This window comes from Pezoporus flaviventris, unplaced genomic scaffold, assembly GCF_033815535.1.
Source record: "Pezoporus flaviventris isolate CSIRO_AGI_PZ_B2104156 unplaced genomic scaffold, CSIRO_AGI_Pfla_v1 ptg000003l, whole genome shotgun sequence".
In the NCBI taxonomy this organism is placed as follows: Eukaryota; Metazoa; Chordata; class Aves; order Psittaciformes; family Psittacidae; genus Pezoporus; species Pezoporus flaviventris.
Genome location: NW_026892551.1, coordinates 438349 through 457906, shown reverse-complemented (window position 1 = coordinate 457906; position 19558 = coordinate 438349). Strand labels below are relative to the sequence as shown.

Below are 19558 nucleotides of genomic sequence, written 5' to 3'. Positions count from 1 at the left end.
ACTTAATTTGATGTCACAAAAGAAAAAGTTTTTTTACTTCAGTGAAGTTTGTGTAGCTCAATTTACAAGCAAGAAATTCAATCATACCTCTGTATTATTAGTGTAACAAATAGTACAGCATGCAGTGTACAAACAGTCAAGAAACAACTGGGAAAACAGTCTGGATGTAATACTGCTTGGCCTTAATGGTGCATGGGGTTCCTTTGAGTGTGGATGTGGGGAAACTGGATAAGCTTAAAAACAAGCAAGTTATCTTGCAGGTAGTTTTATCCTTTTTTTTAGTGGCATTAAACCATAACAGAAGTTATTAGCTGCATTCAGGGGTGTCTGGAAAAACTATCAACATGGCTTCATTACCTCTTAAACTGCAGACTTATGTACAAAATTGACTTTATAGATATAATAATTTCAATAGGAAGTTAATCCTCAAACTGCTCTTACAGCAGGCTACTGCCAGTTAGCTCAAATCAAAGTCTTTGCAGTTATTGTAGTAACATCTGTCTCTGGGCTCACATCTTAGAGGGTTTTTTTGATATAATATTCTGATTTCCTTAAAAACACTAAAATGAGCTTGTTTCAAAGAGAGAGAAGGGTGAAATGAGATCGAAACGAAAACTGCAATGGATTTACAGCAGTTACGTTAAATAAATATAACTGTGCAAATATGTCTTAGCTCTCTGTGCTTGCAAGTGTGATGTAAAAGTAGCTGCAGTTCTCATTTTAAACATATTGTGATACACCCAGTCTGACCTGTTTGATACCTGTCTTTCCACACTGGGATTCAGGAGCAGCACTTCCTACTCCTTTGCCAAATAGATATGATCCAGTGGATGCTTCAGAAAACATGCCGGTCTTGACGCTGAATAGGGCCCAAGAACGGCTTTTCAAAGTAGGAAGAAACAACAACAAAAAAGACACTGTTCTATTCTAAAAGAGGCAAAGAAGCCCTCCTCAATCTCTTACGTGTGTAAATCCAGTTTGAGATTTCTGCCTCCAAAGCCCAGTTCCAAAGTGTCACAGCTGTCAGTTTGTGGTTAATCACCACATGGTAAATAAAAGTAAATGAAGATTTCAGTGTTTTCCTCTGGTCAGCCAGAGCCTCCTTCCAGATGAATGACTCCTGCCCTTAGTCAATTCAAGCTGTCTACTCTGAGAACAGGTGTGAAGGATCACAGTGACTTCAGCACCACATTCCTTTCCAGCACAGCACCTGGCCTCTGGACACCACAGGACTGAGTCTACTGATAGCAAATGCTGCCTGTGATTTAGGACCGGCTTCTCAAAAAATTGCCTACTGTTTTTCTTTTTTCCTTCTTCAGGGAGAATATATAAATTATTCTGGCCTAAATCAGTTTTATCTGGATTCTAGCAAGGCTAGAAATGGTTGTTAATTTCCCCCATGTCTTCTGGTCCACCTTATGCTTCCCTATATTAGAAGTCAGCAACTTTTAATACATTTAAAAGATTGATACAGATTATAGGCATGGCAAAGAATTTTCATACAAAATGTTAGATGGTGAATCTCCTTAACTGTAGTACTAGATATTTAATAGCCTCTAGTGGTGTGTAAGGAAAAACAGAACAGTCTTTATATTTTAAAACAATTGCTGCACTGGGTCGTATAGTTTATATTTTGTTAATATCATTTTCATGAAAGCTTTAAATGTTTCTCAGAAGAAACTGTGGTGACTCATGAATGTTTCATGAGGCATTATGCATTTTTATGAACATGTGATGTAACATTCATCATTCTGAAATTCACAGATAGCCATGAAATGCTGCATGCCTCTTTTTGGTCATGGATATTCATGACAGTAATACTGCTGTAAGTATTTAAATGCCCATTTATAAATATTCTAGAACGTCACCCTTCTGATGCCATGTCACATTTTGCTTACATTTTATGAGTACTTCACTGGTGTATTTTCCACTTGATAATGAAAATCAAACCTTCAGGTATAGTTACTGGTATATATATATATATATATATATATATATATATATATATAAATTATGTGTAGAACTATCTCATTGCTTTCATTTTATTCCTACCATTTCCTTTCTTGGTTATTGCTATGAGTTCAATAAATTCTTTGAGGGGGTCTTGGGAATTTCAGGTTTCATATTTATAATCAAGGATACATTATCAGTATAAAGTACCAGATGCAACATATTCTAGAAAGCTGTAAAGACTTCAAAAAGTATGTGTTAATATCTAATTTAATTGTTCTCATGTGAAAGTGTTACGTTTTGCCTAGTTGCAGGATTGTCTGTATAGAATCAATGGCAGGATCAAGTCTCCCTTTTAGACATACTCAAGTGTTAGTAAATGACCTTCTGCAGTGAAGAAACACGATGTTTAGCATTTAAATGTTGCACTTGCATCCCCTGAAGTTGTTAATAAAGTTCTTATTGATTTCAGTGTTGCAGAATAAGGTCTTATAGACCTTTATCAATGCATATAAATCAGCTTTGAGTAGATGACAGCTCATATAAGTCTATATTAACTTTCATTTGTACACTGACTTCTTTGTACATCCATGTTAAATAATGCCTTAAATTCTTCATTGGATTAGGTTGCCATTGTGATAATGGCATTTGATGTATAAATATCAGCTTAAAGGTTTTTTTCCCATTTGCCCGCACTTGATCTAACCTATCCAACCCAGCCCATGGTAGATGTTCATGTTTCTTCCCCATCCTCATGTCCCTCATTTTAGCAGATGACAATGCAGTCAAGACAATGCATTGTCTGCATTCTCCACCCTGGGGAGTGGTTAAGGAGGGAACATCAGTGGATCCTTCTCCTGGGTGTCCTTGTTTCCTCACAGCAGGTTGACCCATAAGGGGAAAGAAGGCATGGACTCTGAGCAGGAGGCAGGGAAGATCACAGTGAATTGTCTTCAATTACAAGTGTTGCAGTAATCTGAGAAATGGAGGGATTAAAGAGGAGATAGGGACCCTCATTTTTACTAACAAACATTGAGACTGTGCTGGCTTTTAACAAATTTAGTAGGCTCCAAAAGATTTCATAATGTCATGATATTTACAGGTGTAGTACACTCTAGAAAGGTATCAATATCCATGAACAGCTAAATCATTTCACCTGTAAATGATTTTACCCAAGACATATAAGTAAAGGATGTGGATCACCTATTTTGAAATTTGCAATTACACAATTATCTGACTTCTATTTCTTAACTTTAAATGCAATGTGCGTGCATTCAAAACGAGGTAAAAAAATGAGAACGATTTTCAACAGACCTCATCACACTGCAGCTTTTGTTGTTCCTAACGGGAGATGAAATTGGTTTCCCCATTGTGACTGTTGAGTGTTTCTAAAGGTCAAAGATATAAGGGAATTTTAAAATTAGTTATTCAGGCTCACTAAAAAGTAATAGCAATGCACTGGTAGCCTTATGCATACGATTAATTCACTCTTGATTATAAATATAAATGTAATGTTAAAAAATAGGGGAGAGCATCATCTGGTCTAAGTATTCTCCTTACAGCAATGTTTTCTCAATCAGGAAGTTAAATTGAGTTCTTTTTGTTTTGTAAGGTTAGTTACTGCTACAGGAATGTCTCTGGAAACCTAAAATAAAACACTTGGAAAATATAAAAGTATAGAAACCAGAGAGATTAATTTCATTTGAATTTCCTTGAGATAAATCACAGCTTTCACTAATTGATAGCATTGTGAAATGCTTCTTTTAAAAAAAATAAAAATTAAAAAAAGAAAAAGAAAATCATGCCTTTGCAAGGATCCTGCAAAAAGATGAAAGTTCGCAAATATTTTTTTTCATGAATGACTTTATAAACAAAGAAAAGCAGAAACAGGGCAGTGAAAAAACCCACACCAACCCAAAGCCAACAAAACTATGATTGATGTATGTCATGAATGTAAGTACCTGTACCTAAAGAACCCCCAAAGAACCTGTCTAAAAAGTCAGCTTACCTGAATTCTAATATCCTTCTTACCATCAGCCTTATCAGGACTGGGAAGTTCAAAGACATGACATTAATTTAGGTAACTAAAGCCCACATAGGGTGTAGATGCATGCAAATCTTCACAATAAATGGTAGATCAATAGATTTTATACATCTAAATTCTCAAAGCTCTTTGCAAATCAATGCCCACAAGCAGGAGAACAAGGCTGTAATAGGGTATTGCCTGTATGTTTTGGGTGGTGTTAGTCAATGACGGATTAAATCAGTATGCCACCCTGATCAGTCTTTCCCAGAAAGGCTGATAAGGCTGATCTAAAATCAGACATATATCTCTGTCCACAGCCTCTAAAGTGCTCTGTGCAGCTGTGCTGTTTTTTTTCAGATAGGAGTCAGACTGCTTGTCCGGTATATCAGATGCTCCATAGTATGGCATTCAGATGTCAAGTTCTGCTAAAAAAGAACGCTGAGCAGACTATATGGTAATTAAATGAAATTTCCTTTGGGTCTTTATGGTCTTAAAGCTCATGCATATCTTTTTTGTTTTGGGAATTGTACAACAAACCTTTTCTGGCTTGTCTTACAGTCAGATGTTGGTTTTGCTTAAATTACAGATGGAAAAGAAAATGCAGGGGAATTTATCATGCTAGAAATGATGATGGAACATCAACTTCAACATAGCACAACTTTTTTTAATCTAATAATTGCCAGTAGATGGTTGTGAATATATTTTGTTGAAGGTAGGTATTACATCATGTCATACTCTGATATTAGCCCAATCCTGATGCACTGACTTATGGCAACTAGTCATCACTTTGGAATTGGGCTAGCTCCTAGGTTGAATTGCATAATGACACTAGATTACCTATGCTAAAATGGAGTGAAGAAATCAGCTTTCAATTGAGAAGATAGTGTGAGAGCTGGCAAGACACTGCTTTTAATCTAAGAGCAGTACCTACCATTCAGTAAAAAAATCTAGTAATGCATTGTGTCCTTTTACTTTGTAACTGAGTTGTCTTATCACAGACAAAACATTTTAAAGCAATTCAGACTTCATTTGCAGAGTCTGTTATTATCTATCTTTCATCCTTAATTTACAAATAATATTTAAAAATGAAAGCTAGCTCAAGTGTTCCATTGACTGGCAACCTACCATTTAAGCCTATATAGAGCATGTAATGGTTTGAAATAGCAATCTTCTCTCCGTCTTTTCAGTAGTTCAGTGTGCTTTAGAACTTATCTTTTCTAGCTACTTCATAAGCAGAATGGAAGGGGCTTCCTCAGACCATCTGGGTAATAGATGAGAACTGTAGAAAAAAGTGTTTGCAACATAAGATGTAGCCAGGACATATTCTGTCATATAAATGAATCACCACTTAAAATTAGGAAAAGTTATTTCCAGAGTTAATACTTCTCATGACAGCCTCTTTTGGCAGCAAAAAAAAATCCCAAGATATATATTTTAAAACACTGTGCAGCTCTGTCTTATATAGATTCTCCTCTCCCACCCTAGTACTTGAGTGCCTTCCAGAAGCACATTAAGCAAGATGACTAATGTCTATCTCATCTTCATTCTTTTACTTTGAGCTGAAATATTACATTATTTTTCAAAAGCTACCTGCAAGTTGATAAAATATCATCTTTGCAATGAACAGAAAATCTTTGCATTACTGTGAAGACCATGGGAAAATTCAGCCTTTGGAGAAGCTAGTACAGTTTCTCCTGATCTAACTGGACAAGTGCCCAGTTATACCAGGACACAGTTTCTGTACATAAGATTACATAAAAAGATGCAAATCAGATATCCATCTTGATGTATGGAGGATTAAAAAAGCAAATAATTCTTCAGAGCAGCATTTGTTTTGCTGGACAAGAGCTGATTGAGAATTTTTCTAATTAGTACAATAGAAGATCTCTTTCTTTCTGGAACTAAAGAGTTATTCGATTTTGTAGTTGTTGCTTCATTATTATCCTGACTCTGCATAGTGTTACTGATGCAGATAACTCTCTTAAACTATCTTTTGTACCAAAGCTTGTAGACGACTACCAGTCTAACTTTTTAATGGCATCATAACTCACTCTAAGCAATAGCTCTCAAAAGACTAGAGACCTATGAGAAGATTAAAAATTGAATAAATGTAATGTTATTTAGAGGGTATTAGCTTTCCTACAGAATGCATATGTATGGTGTCACATTTGGACTAGCATGAAATTTTAAGCTTGTGAAGTTACTGATAATGTTTGTATTGCAGTATAAATAAAGATTGCAACCAGCATGACCACATTATGTTACATGCTGTAAAGCACAGAGTAAGTATCTACCCCTCCCTGAAAAGTTTGATTGGCCTCCAGCAAACTGACTATGAGATTGCTAAATGATATCCCCGCACAAAGAAATAGTAGGCTAACAATCTCAGAAAAGAGCATCTGTCAGCAAGCTCAGTTATGCTTTGCTGTGATTGACTTATGCAGTGGCATCATCTTATAAGATAAATAGTGGGATTCCCAGTATAGCTATGGATTGGGAGGATCCAGCATGTGAATTGCTTAACAGCAGCCCCCTGTTATTATGGAAGAGAAAATGAGGGTCCTGGATTTGCTTTTTTGTGATCGTCTTTCCCAGTTGTCATTCAGTTGCACTGTTCCGAAAGACTGGCTTAAACTTTAAATAAATTTTAATTCAAGCCTCAAGTTCTCTGCCATCTTTTTGCCTTTCAGACTGTGTGACTAGAGAGCTAGATGTATTCAGCAGTACAGCCAGTGTACATTATTTCTTAGACCAAGAAATGCTGAATATATAAAATAGTATCAGGATGGTTCAGACATCAAGGATAACACCAGGTCAGGGTTAGCGTGAAAAACAGCTTTGTTTTGCTTTTCTCTTAAATAGCTTTGTTATAACTAGTGGATAATTCGGAAAAACAGCAGAAAAGACTGTGTTGTGTACCTCATGTTATTCTGTTTGGCAACAAAGAATAGCATGGGTTTCTTTTTCATTGCGTGTTTTGTTGTGATGATTTTGGGGTGGTGGTGTTTGGGGGTTTTTTCTGCTTCTCCTGATATAAAATATTTGGCAAAAGCATATTCTTTTCCAGCTGGAATTTGTTGCCTGTGAAGAACTATGGTTTTAAGGAGAGTTTAGACATTGATACATTTATTAGAATATATTTTGCCTTTAATAAATGCTTTAATGTAGTGAGTACATTCTCAATGTTCTGTATCTACATTTGCATCATAAACCCTTTGCAGTTATCTGGAAGATCAAAGACTGAAGCTCTGCACGATTTCTGCCAAAAAGATAGGCTCTTTTCTTACTGAGTCCTCGTAGACTGGTCCATAGTGTTCAGTGGGTTCTGCTTTCAGCTGTTCACAGTTGCAAATCTTCAAATTTAGTGTAGATTTTTTCTTACACTGTCTTAGTTGCCATCATGTCTTTAGCATTGCAGTGTTTTTTCATTTTTATGAGTCACTTCAGCCACAGCAGGGCCCTACTTTTTAAAGAGTATTCACATTATAGCATTAGCCAAGACTGTAAGAAGTAAGCACGTCCCTGCAGTTAGCACACACAGATGTGTCTGTGGGCAATGACCACATATTTAGAATCTGGTATCCCAGAGTTGTCTGTGGAGATGACTTCTGCATCAGTGTGAATCATTTAATTGCAGCAAATATACATGTTTTGCCAAAGATGTTGCCATCTCTGTGTTGCTGTCTGCAGTGCCCCATTTGCAGGCTGTAGCAGTCAATGAACTTTCTCCCAAAAGAGGTTTAAGAAGGTTGACAAGCGGCAGGTGGGGTCTTCTAAAAACCAGGATAATCTGTGCCAACTCTTAGCAGATGTGTTTAAAGAACTACTGTACCTGTTCAGTTAATTTCTTGGGAAAACCTAAGCCCCATATGGCTGTTCAAGGATCTTAACAGAAGAGATGATAACATATTTCCACTGTATCTCATGGGCTTGGTTTCCAGTGTGAATAAAATCCACAAGCTGAAATTCAGAAATAGGTTATAGTTTTGGCCTCAGCAGATAAAAGGCACAGAAACAGTAAAGTCTGATATCCTTTCAAAAAATTTTAAGGTCTGCTGTTCAAAAACCAGCAACTAGCACAAACTGGAATTAGAAGGCTGGCTGTGACATGACTAATGGAGGGTTCTAGTACTGCTTTTCAGCAGAGTAGCAAATTATTGAAAATACTAACAATTTCTTAGTATTGCCTAGACGCATAATCCTTTTAAGAGGGATCCTGTTCATTACCACTCAGGTCTCTTTCAAATTCTCTTCAAGATTATTTGCAAATAAGTTTTCAGATTTATTTCAATTGTATATTGTCCTATAATGTAAAAACTTCAGAAAAATTGAACTTCTCATTATCTAGCTAGTCTGAAATCCTTAAATTTTCAGTTAAATCATCATATTAGTGACTTCACTTTTAGCTTAGATGATGTAGTATAGTGCCTATGGAGGATATTGCAAGGGATAGAGATCGCCACATTCAAAAAGTCCATGAAGAAGAAGTGGAACTACCTTCCCTGAAGTTCTTTTATATGGGTTTTTCATGTTCACTGTTACAGGTTCTGCATATTTCTGCTTGGGGAATTCAGGTTATAATCTATTTTTCTTTACATCTAAATTAAGCTTTTTCCTGTCCAAATAGAAGCATTTCACTAGTAAAGTGCTGTGGTAGCAAAGTGCTGTATGTAGACAAACTTTACTAATGGCCACAAGAATTCAATCAAAAACCCCTTTGTACCTTACTGCTATATCCATTAACACTTGCTTGTTTCCCCTGCAGAATTTTTCCGAGAACTTCTGGAGAATGCAGAAAGATCCTTAAATGACATGTTTGTCCGGACATATGGCATGCTGTACATGCAGAACTCAGAGGTGTTCCAGGACCTTTTCACGGAACTGAAGCGGTATTACACAGGAGGCAATGTGAACTTGGAGGAAATGCTGAATGATTTCTGGGCTCGGCTGCTGGAGCGGATGTTCCAGCTCATAAACCCCCAGTACCATTTCACTGAGGACTACTTGGAGTGTGTAAGCAAGTACACAGACCAGCTGAAGCCATTTGGAGATGTACCCAGGAAGCTAAAGGTTCAAGTGACTAGAGCGTTCATTGCTGCACGGACCTTTGTTCAGGGACTGACAGTAGGAAGAGAGGTTGCGAACAGAGTATCCAAGGTAATCTGAAATCGGGGGGCAAGCTTGAATTTGTCTCAAACTTGCTAGACAATTGAAATGTGACTGTGCAACTTCATTTTTAATATGAGTGGTGGGTGTTTGATTTGTTGGGTTTTATGTCTACTGATACACCCATCCTAAGTTTATAAATAGGGGCGACAGTTGTTTTTAATTCCTTCTGGAGATATTAAGGCAATACTGACTGCAAAGCATTTCTCTGTGCTTAGGACACAAATACCAATATAAGTCAATGTTACAGCATGATATTGATTGTCATTAGTAATTCAAAACTGGCTGCATATATAAAAGATGATGATTATGATCAGAATTTAGATGTTTCAAGCAAATTTATGCTGCTGTTCATTAGGGCAATACAGCTCTGCCAGCATTCATTCGTCATGCAGCCGGGTGATGGATTTTGTTAGAAATGTCTAGTCGTGTTTGTGATGAGAAAATAGACAAACAGTGACACCTCTGAAGCTTGAGCTTTCCCAAAGGATGGTTTGACACACATTTATTTTAGTTTTATTTATCTATGCAAATATTTTTGATAATTGTTATCTTTGAGGGCTTCACATAATTAAAGCTATGTAAGAAAAAAACACACAGAGAAATAACCCATCTGGCTACCAGAAATGTGCCTGAATTACTGTATCTTATGCAGTGGTTCAAATTCAGGTTTATTTTTATGAATTGCTCTTCCAGCTAGATACTTGTTCTGTGATCTGGCTATTTCACAGTCCTCGTAGTATATTTGGACCTTAACTGTATTCTGAATTCTGAAATGCTGTAGTGAGATCCACTATAAAATGCCCAAAGACATTTGAATGGTAAGTGCATGAATGATTTTGACATTTGCCCCATGCAGTACTTGCATTTACAAGCCTAAGCCATTCATCTTCCTCCTGAGGACTGCCTCACTTTCTTCATTTAAATCACAGCCAGAAGGTGAGGTAGAGGTAGAGGCAGATTTTCAGTAGACTGGAAATTCAAGCACTCAAGATGAGGCTTCTAAACTTTTCTTATCCTGTATGATGAGATATTTCGCAATTACAAATTCAGAAGCCATGAAGACAAAGAAGTAGTCACCAAATGAGAGCCTGATTTTTATGTCTAGGTGACTGGATAGGAGGAGGGGGTCATTTTGCACTTGGAAGTCAGTGAATGAAATACATGATCCTGGTTACTCAGCTAGAACCAAGGTCTCTTCCTCCCAAGTGCTTCCTGGACTATAAGGTTGTCTTCCCTTTTCTTCTGACACTGTCAATACTTGCAGTCCTTTCCAAACAGTGGCAGGGCATCAGCATGAAGTCCCAGTCCACGTAGTCTGACATGGGGAAGATACAGCTTTTTAGACTCCAAGTTTCAGAACTCATAGATCTACATCCCCAGATTTCCTCTGAAGAGAGATGATGTCCCCGTGGGCCAGGTTTTAATAGATAAAAGTGCTGAGCTCTGATGTCCGTATTGTCAGTATGCATGAGGTCTTGCTGCATCAACTGGATCAGACTGTATGGAGTAAGCTATGTAATTTGTGCAACAGATGTGTAATTTGTGAATCCCAAACAGATTAAGGCTTTAAGGTTTGAATTGTCTGATGAGATGTCACTTTCCCTGTGTCTGTACATGACTACAGAATGTGCAGGTGTCTCCTCTCTCACGTATCCAGGAAATGTTTTCATCTTTCCTGCTGGGGTTTGGGCACATAAGCCCTTTCAAGAATAGGGTTTGTCACAAGATCTGTAAATGGTCCTATTATCCAGTAATGAGAACTACTAGCCCTGTAATCATGTAGAGAGCCTTTTTGTTGTGTTACTACAAAAAGTGTAGTCATAGACAGACCAGCATAAACGACAAATGCAGAAAATGACATCCTTTTCTTTAAACATCATTTAAAAAACCTGCAGCCATATCTTAGAGTTTATATGTAATTTTAGAAGCAGAAAAGAGGCATGTAAATATTTTTAGTTGCTGTTTTGGAAGTCATCCGAATTCAGCATGAATTTCATTTTCATTGTACTCTAATATTGAAAGATTCTGTGATAAGGATGCCACATCTAGGAAAGTCAAGATAAAGGAAAAAAAAAAACCAAAACCAACAGAAAATGAAAAGAGCTGTTGAAGCTCTTCTACAGAAATCTTTGTCCATTGTCAGCACTGGCTAGGAACAGGGGGGGATCGCCTAGCTGTAACATCACAAGCTAAAATGATTCTTTGCTTTGTATTTGCAGACCCATTATCTCACTGAACTGTCACTGCCAAGTGCCACTCACATGGAAAAATGTTGAGTCTGTGCTTTCAACTCTGAGAAAGAGTTTTATTATTGAGAAGGTTGTAATAACATCTCCTTTGCACCTTTATTTTCTCAGCCTTTTGTGGCCCATTTCTGTAAAGCAGTTGGTGGGCCACACACTCAGAAGTATTTGTTCCCTATCTAATGTCAGGAACACATAATTTCTAAAGATTTCAGAGAGGCCGAAATGTTGGTGCTAACTGAAAATGAGGCAGTCGAATTCTTTCCAAAGGAGCAGTACCTCCCTCTCTTTCCAATTAATTATGCACTCAAGCACAGGCAAAATAGACAACACATATCACAAACATTTTCCACTTGCAATAGTAGTTTGCAATTTACTTATATCAGTGAGATTATCATTTAGATAAGTCCCATTTAGATAAATAGGGAGGGAGGGTAGTTAGGATGTCTTGGGTTTGTAACTTTTTCTAATCTTATATTTCAATTGTAAGTAGTCATAGTTACATTCAATCTTTCTGAAGTTGTGCAGTCTTAGTTGAATGGTGTTTTCATGATCTCAAAGTTCAATTGCATTTTTTAATTTTCAGAGATTGTAAAGACATTTTATTTCTCATGCCACTGCATTAAAACTTTTGTCAGTCTGTGTTGCTAAGGGCTTGTTAAATCTCCACTCAATGCAGTGTATTTATTTCCACTGTTTTGAGTAGACCTCAGCTCATTAAATTATATATATGCTTTGTAAAGATGTGTGTGCCTATGAGCAAAAAGGAATTACAGTATTTCTTACAGTGAAAAAATGAAACCTATTCATTCATCAATATATAAGAATCATAGACTATCTCAGGTTCGAAGGGACCCATAAGGATCATCAGTCCCACTCCCTGCTTCTTGCAAGACTATCTAAAACTAAACCATATGACTAAAGAGCATTGTCCAGATGCTCCTTGAACTCTGACAGGCTTGGTGCTGTGATCACTTCTCTGGGGAGTCTGTTCCAGTGACCAGCCACCTCCTCAGTGAAAAACCTTTTCCTAATGTCCATTCTGAACTTCCTCTGATGCAACTTCAATATATAATATTCAATACATGACATAAGAACTGTCATTTAGGCACACCAAACATTTGTTTAGTTGGAATTTTTTTCCTCAAAGCTCAGGAGCAGAGTTCTCACCTAGTATACCTTTTTAAACTATAGCTAGGAGCTGGTTTATAGACTTTCTGAGCCACAGTCTCAGACATAACTGGTAAAATTTTCTGCTGCCTGTTTTTCTACTAATTTGTCAGATCCTAAAACCCTGTAGAATGGGCTTTTTTGCTTTGTGACCATTTGGTGGCAAAAAAAAAAAGTGCTGTCCTTCTCCTGTATGCTGTCTTTTAGCATATTCAAATTCAGTATTTTAAAATGTATTTTGTTTTTCTCAAAAAAAAAAAACCAAACCCAAGCTGTGATTTAGTATTTAATGCTAAACTGAACAAACTACTGAAAATATTTCTGAAGTTGCTGCCAGCTGTGATTGCCAATAATATGATAGAAAAGATGTGCTCGTATTTTTCATTTTCATGTTTATCTGAGCTCTGGATACTTTACAAGAAAATAATGCCAAGTTATTCTTTCTGATTCTAAGCAAAACATTCTCAGTGGTCAGAATACTCTTTCTTTGAACTGAACCGTCATTGGGTGGTGGAAAATGTAACAGAAAAAAAAAAATGGAGAGGAAAATTTTGAAAAGGGAGGGCATTTATGTCTTTTGAGGAGCTTATTATTCCTGAAATACTTTTCACAAATATATTCATAACTGAATTAAGACAATTATAAACCTGCTTGTACTGGAGAATCTTTTTCATTAAATAAGGAAGAGTATGAGTTCCAGACCAAACACAGAATGTAGAAAATAGAACTAATTCCCAAAAAAATGGATTAAGACTGAAACTCAGGATAGCATTCCACCTAAGGAAGACTTTTCCTGGAAACATTTTCTTTCCATATACTTTTCATTGCAAGTTACAGAAAACAGGAGGGAAAAAAAAAAAAAAAAAACACAAAAAAACCCACTTTTTTCTTATGTTTCATGAGCATAATTTCCCAAGCCTGACTTATGCCAATTTCATGTTTTAACCAGGGTAAACTCACATTAAGAACATAGGAGTTTAGTAGAAAGAAAAAACAAATAATGACTTATGATTGGTCAGTCCTGTCCAAAAGCACAGTCATTAGCCAGCTGTCATTACCCCGCTGCTGTTCAGAGCTCTAATTTAATCCTAGGCAGACAGTTATATCTTCATTGCCTCTTGCAGTGAATCTGGCTCACTAGGAGCAGCACATGAATGCAGAGTACTTTTATTTACATAGAACTAGAGGTTTAGTTATTGTCTGCCAGTTTTGCTTTTCCCTAAGTTTGACTGGTTTGTGATTTGGTTTTTTTTTCTAAATTTGACTGCTTTCTTCCCATTATATACTGGAATAAGGACAAGAAGAATTGTTCTTAGTTTGACTTCGCCTTTCACACTTGCAGATCTGTGCTACTGGCAACAAAAGTAGTTTTTATACCAGAAGTAAAGTGAAACTTAGCTCAGAGGCATCATTAGGAGCAGTTAGTGATTTTGTTAGTGGAATAAACACCAAAGATTTGTGACCCAGCCACTAAGAACTTATTTCATTAATGCATTTAAATATTAATTATCTTGTATTGCAGAATAAAAAAGGCTGTTACAATAGTTTTCTCATTGTATAGCATAGGCTATATGTCTCCCTCTTTTTAAAGGAATTAAAACCATTCCTCCCCTGAATATTATCAAATTATGTTAATATCAGACTTATTAGAATCTGGTGATAAATGGGCAAAGTAAAACAAGTTCAGTAATACAATTATAAGGTTAAACCTAAGATTAGTAGTGAAAAACAGTCTCTAGTAATTGCCTGAATTACTTCTACTCGCAGAATGCCAGGCCACTGCTTTTCTAATACAATAAATCAATATTCTTACAAATTCTGCTTTTCATGGTTTATAAGTAAACATTCAACAGTTTGTGAGACACATAAACAAAGGTCAATATTGAATGTCACACTGATTCAGAATGTAATTATTGCATGGAGGGGGGGAGAAATATGACATGCTGATAGTTCAGGTAATTAAAAGCCAAAACAAATCGTACTTCAGTGCTGGAAAATGTGATTTGCAGGGTGTGACAGATAAAGAGCTACATGTCCTGTATATTTTAACTTCATTGGATGAAGAGATTTGGCGTTTTAAAGTCACAGAGGGAAGGAGATCTAAAAAGGACTGTGGTTTTGACTAAACTTTAATCCTTAGTTCAGATTGTTAGTTAGGAACAACCCAGCTGAGCAAGCATAATTTTTATGATATTTTGTTTCTATTGCATTAAGTTTTTTTCAGTCATTGATTCTTTGAGTTTTAATTGAATTATCCTATCTTTCTAAGAACTGGATCACACCAATTCAGGAGTGGGCCATGTTCTTTTTTAACTTTTCTATCCTTTGGTGTTCCTCAGGCAGGGAGTCCAGGGATTAACGAGCCAGGGGAGTTTCAGAGCTCAGACATGTCTGTGACATAGAAGCAGGAGTGCATGATACATTGAAGTGCTTTGTGGGAAGTATCCTTTAAATTGAGGTTCTCCAACTATGCAGGAAATCTTTCCTACTTTCTTGGGGGAAAAGAAAAAAAAAGAGAGACATATCCTGTTAATTTGCAGACATTTCATGGAAAAATAAATGATATCCAGATATCTCAAGCTTGCTGCAGGTTCACTAGAACATGTCCCAGAGGAGCTGCTCAGGAGAAAAGGCCTAAAATGAAACAGCAACTCCAACAAAAGGAAAACAGAGGTAGGAGGTCTGCAAAAGCTGTGGTCCATGACCTATTAGAATTGTTAGTTATAATCCTGCCTGGCTTCTCCATTTCTTATGTCTTTAAATTTCATCCAGCTAGCTTTCTAGCTAGCTTGAGTTTAGCTGAGTCATACCACTCAGTAAGATATTCAGTCTTGCTCAGTTCCCCTTAAATAGGTCTACTAACCCGGTTTCCTGCTATGTATCAGTTCATATCTCAAAATCCGCAGTAGTCCTGTCTTCTTTGTATCATTCATAAGCAAAGATCTTCTGATTACAGTGCTTTTGCTCAGTTTATGTCTTTTTTTAAATGCCTCTGACACAGAAAATGCACTTTTATGAGCTCTACATGAAGCTTCTAACTATATATTAAGAGCCAAATGAAAGTATTTTAGTTTAACAATGTCATTAAAAACTCTCGTGACACATTAGAAAAATAATTACTCAAATCAAGGCTTTCTTTAGGATTGCTGAAAAGCACATTTTCCACACAATCTTTCGAAGTTTTCTAACCAGTTGTATTGCTCACCTATAAAAGATGTTGGTATGGCACTTGCAGAAGCTATTTAAAGAGATAATGTAGAACATTTCCAGAGGAATTCCTGGAACAAAGGATGTACCCTAATGCATGTCATGATACACATCCAAATCATGATAAAAATAATGGTGAAGAAGCAAAGCTCACCTAGGAGTTTGCTGACCTTGCTAGATTTAGACCTTCTCTGTAATTAATCTTACAGCAGGATTTACATTTTTGCTGGTTTAGCACAGGAGCTTGCAATAAAATTCAGAAGAATCAAATGGAAATTGGAAGATGAGAAAGTCTGAAGGTTAAGCAATGTGAGAAGATCTGTATCATTTTGCAGCATGCTGACTTTTTAGAATGCCTCTTTTTACAGATTGTCTTCATCCTGTTTCAAAGGCAGCTTATGGAAACACTGTTTTTCAATCAGAATTTGTTAAAAGCAATTAATTTTATTTCTCGTGTGAGCCACAATCACAAAAACTAATAGGTTCTTCTGCCTTCAGGTTACTGCAGAAAACATTAGTCAAGGAAATACCTGATTTTCTTAAAACTTGTCAGGAATACTGACTGGAATTTAAATGTATATCTGCTTAAGTGCTGTAGTCAACAAATTCATCAGCAACACATTGAAAAGGTCAAATTTTCTTTGAGACTTTAAAATAATTAATTTGGAAATCAACAGTGTGGATCCAAGTTCAATTCTCAGTTATTCCAAGGTCAGTGACAGTTGGCTTCATTGCTGAAGTCTTGAATCTCAAAATATATCAAAAGAAAAACAGCATGAAAATATGAATACAAAATGAAGTATTTCATTTTGTAAAATAACAGTTCTGGTCATCTATAAAATTCAAAACTTATCCCCATACTCCAGTGTCTGCTTCTTATGGAATTTTTTTATTCCAGAAGCTTGCTGATTTTTTTTCCATAATCTTTTCTGAAGAGAGAGTGTCACTTCTGTCGAGTCCACATGTCAAAGGCTGTCATTGCTTTCTTTTTCTTCTACCTTTCTCCTTCTCCCTTTTTTAATTTTTTTAAAGCCCTTAGGAAGAATTCATTTTTTGAGTGAAAACTAAATGTACCAGACAAAATAGTGGAAAAGTAGAGCTTAAAATAAGATTAGGAGGATTTTGCTGACCTCAGCTATACATATCTGTCACCATTATATGGCCAAGAGCAGAAACTAAGTGTATTGAGAGAGGATTTTAATATAAGAAATGCCTGCTGGTCCTTCATAGTGGGTTGCCATCCTTTGGCAGCTGACATACAAAGTTTTGCCATTTCCCAACGTCTCAGCAGTTTTGGCCTATGAACACCTTCGCCATTCTTGAAAATGGTTTTACTTTTAAAACTGCTGGGGATGTTTTCATGTCTGTCCTAGTACTGGTCAAATTTGACTTCAGGTCTTTGATTTTAAAAGGTTTATCAATTTTGCATGAATGCACCAGTGGAGATACTGCTTGATTTATTCAGGAAGCATGTACAGCCTCCTCACTTCACTCCAGCTTACCTGTATCGCCAAGCAACAGAATTGCATCTACACTTGCCTTTTGTACTTTTTCTTCCCATGATTCTTTCATTCACATCCATGCATTGGCACTATCCGTGGATTCAAAAGCAAGTGTGTGTAAGGCAGTTATCTGGCAAGCTGACAAAGCTAAGAAGGGTTAGTGCTCCATAATCAAAGACACTGATGTGATTGTTCTATTTCAGATGGAGGTTTTATGCATCCATTTGGTAGAGAGAAGCCTGAGAAGCCATAGACATGAATCTGAATTTCACAAAAGTAGCCTTCAGTGTTTAAATACAAGAAAGAGAGAAATTACAAGCTGTATTCTTCAGCAATTTGCTGGCCCAGCAGTACCATCACTCGCTGTGATGTTATGGCGCACTGTGGCAGCTGTTAGGAACCATTTGTCAGACAAAACAAGTGAATGCATATGGATCTAAGCACTTAGTATTCTCTGGGGAATGCAGTAATTGATCAGCTGTGGTCTGTGGCATCTAAGCTGTATGAAGTCAAACAAGCTCAGGCCCAGGAGCCAGAAAAACTTAGGAAGAGCTTCTCAGTTCAAACACCACCTTCTTTTAGCAACCTGATATACTTGAAGATGTCCCTGATCATTGCAGGATGGTTGGACTAGATGACCTTTGAAGGTTCTTTCCAATCCAAACTATGATTCTAAGACTGTATGGTCTTCAGTGTTGATGGAACAGTGAATTAGGCTGGGGCAAGTCCTTAATTCTCACCCATATATGTGTGGCCATCAGTATTTAATTCTCATCTTTCACAATGCCAGAAACCAACCCCATCTTAGGTGACAAACTCCTCCTTGTCAATTCCACACCCAAACCCCTTTTGCCATGTTTGCCATTTTTCCCTATCAGATTGCTTTTGGGTATGGCCTCACCACCTTTTGTATTTGCCTCTTTCCCTGTTAAGGGCATTTATGCATCCAATTTCATCAGGCTAGATCTGTTATTTTGTTGCTCTTGGCTTTAACTGACTATATTAATATTAGAGTGCCAGTCAATTTGTTAGATATTTGAAACAATTTGATTTTGTGTGCTATTCTGCAAAGGACAGCCTGAACAAAAAAAAAAAAAAAAAGTTTTTCTTCCAACGTGAGTATTAGCTTTGAATTTGCACTGACATGTTCTTTGGAAAATGTCCCCTGTTGTAAGATGTAGTTTTGTAGGAAAGATGTGCAGGTGTGTATCATTCATCATCACCCATCTATTTGTAAAGAACATTGCACATCTGCTTTTCAAGAAAAACATATAGAAACCAAACTACAGGACAAACTACTGTCAGAAGCTTACACACTGAACCTCAAAACTGAAGTTCTTTTGAAACCCTTAGGAAGTTTCCTGGCCGTACATATAAAATTAAAGAAATCTCCTTTTTTATTGCTTTTTTATTGGTTTATTGCTACATAATTCATTGTAGGTACCCTTCAACATTTAAAAGTAAGAGAGAATGCACCAAGTGGAAATTAATGCAATTCACATTTTCACTTGAATGAGAGTTAAAATTTTGGGTGAAGAATGTTTGCAGATTAACTTACACTCTGGAGTCTCCAAAGCTAACAGAGGGAGCTGGAATCTTTACTACTATATATTTAGTTTTTCTTCCATTTTATTTTACAGTCTTATAATGTATGCAATAAAGTTTGTTAAAAATAAAAAGGGGAGGGCAAGGAGCAGGAGAGGTAAAAGTTAAACTCAAAGTGCCTTGACTGTCTTATTTTTACCCTGACTCCAGAGAAAGCATCCTAAGGCCATATTTTATTTTCAGTCTGATTACCCAGAACTGCTTCTGAGATAAACGTCTTCCAGTCTTAGCCTAGTACTGAAGCACTGTGAATGTGCGTATATCAGTATACTGCATATTTTTATATGTAAAGGTTGATTCTCTATTTAAGATTCGGTCTGTGCCTCACTCTCCTTCCTCCCACTATCCTTTCTGAATCAGTAAAAAGTACCTTTAGCCATTGACTTCAATCTGAACTTGATTAGGGTCTGATTGTTCAGATCTGTATAAAAATCAGGTATAAAACAAAGTTTATTAAGGCAAAGACCTTTACTAGGAAACTGAAGAACTTACGGACACTTATTGCTGAGGAAATCTGTGTGGAATAATAGATTTTCAGTCAAGAAATAACCATTTAAAGGCATAAGAACAGCACTTAGAAGTTAACATAGGTAAAATGTTTATAGACTATCAGTATATGTAGTTAAATTCACATAAAATTATCATCAGTGAAATTTCACCCATGTGATTTCTTTAAACACACTGTG

At 36.6% G+C, this 19558-nt stretch overlaps 1 protein-coding gene across 1 annotated transcript in view; it reads left to right on the top strand.

Moving 5' to 3' along the window:
• GPC6 (glypican 6) overlaps window positions 1-19558 on the top strand; it is a 725832-nt gene that overhangs the window by 399597 nt on the left and 306677 nt on the right. Inside the window, exon 3 of the mRNA XM_061445212.1 lies at window positions 8742-9133. Coding sequence (XP_061301196.1) covers window positions 8742-9133 — 392 coding nt within the window. The remainder of the gene's footprint in view (window positions 1-8741; window positions 9134-19558) is intronic.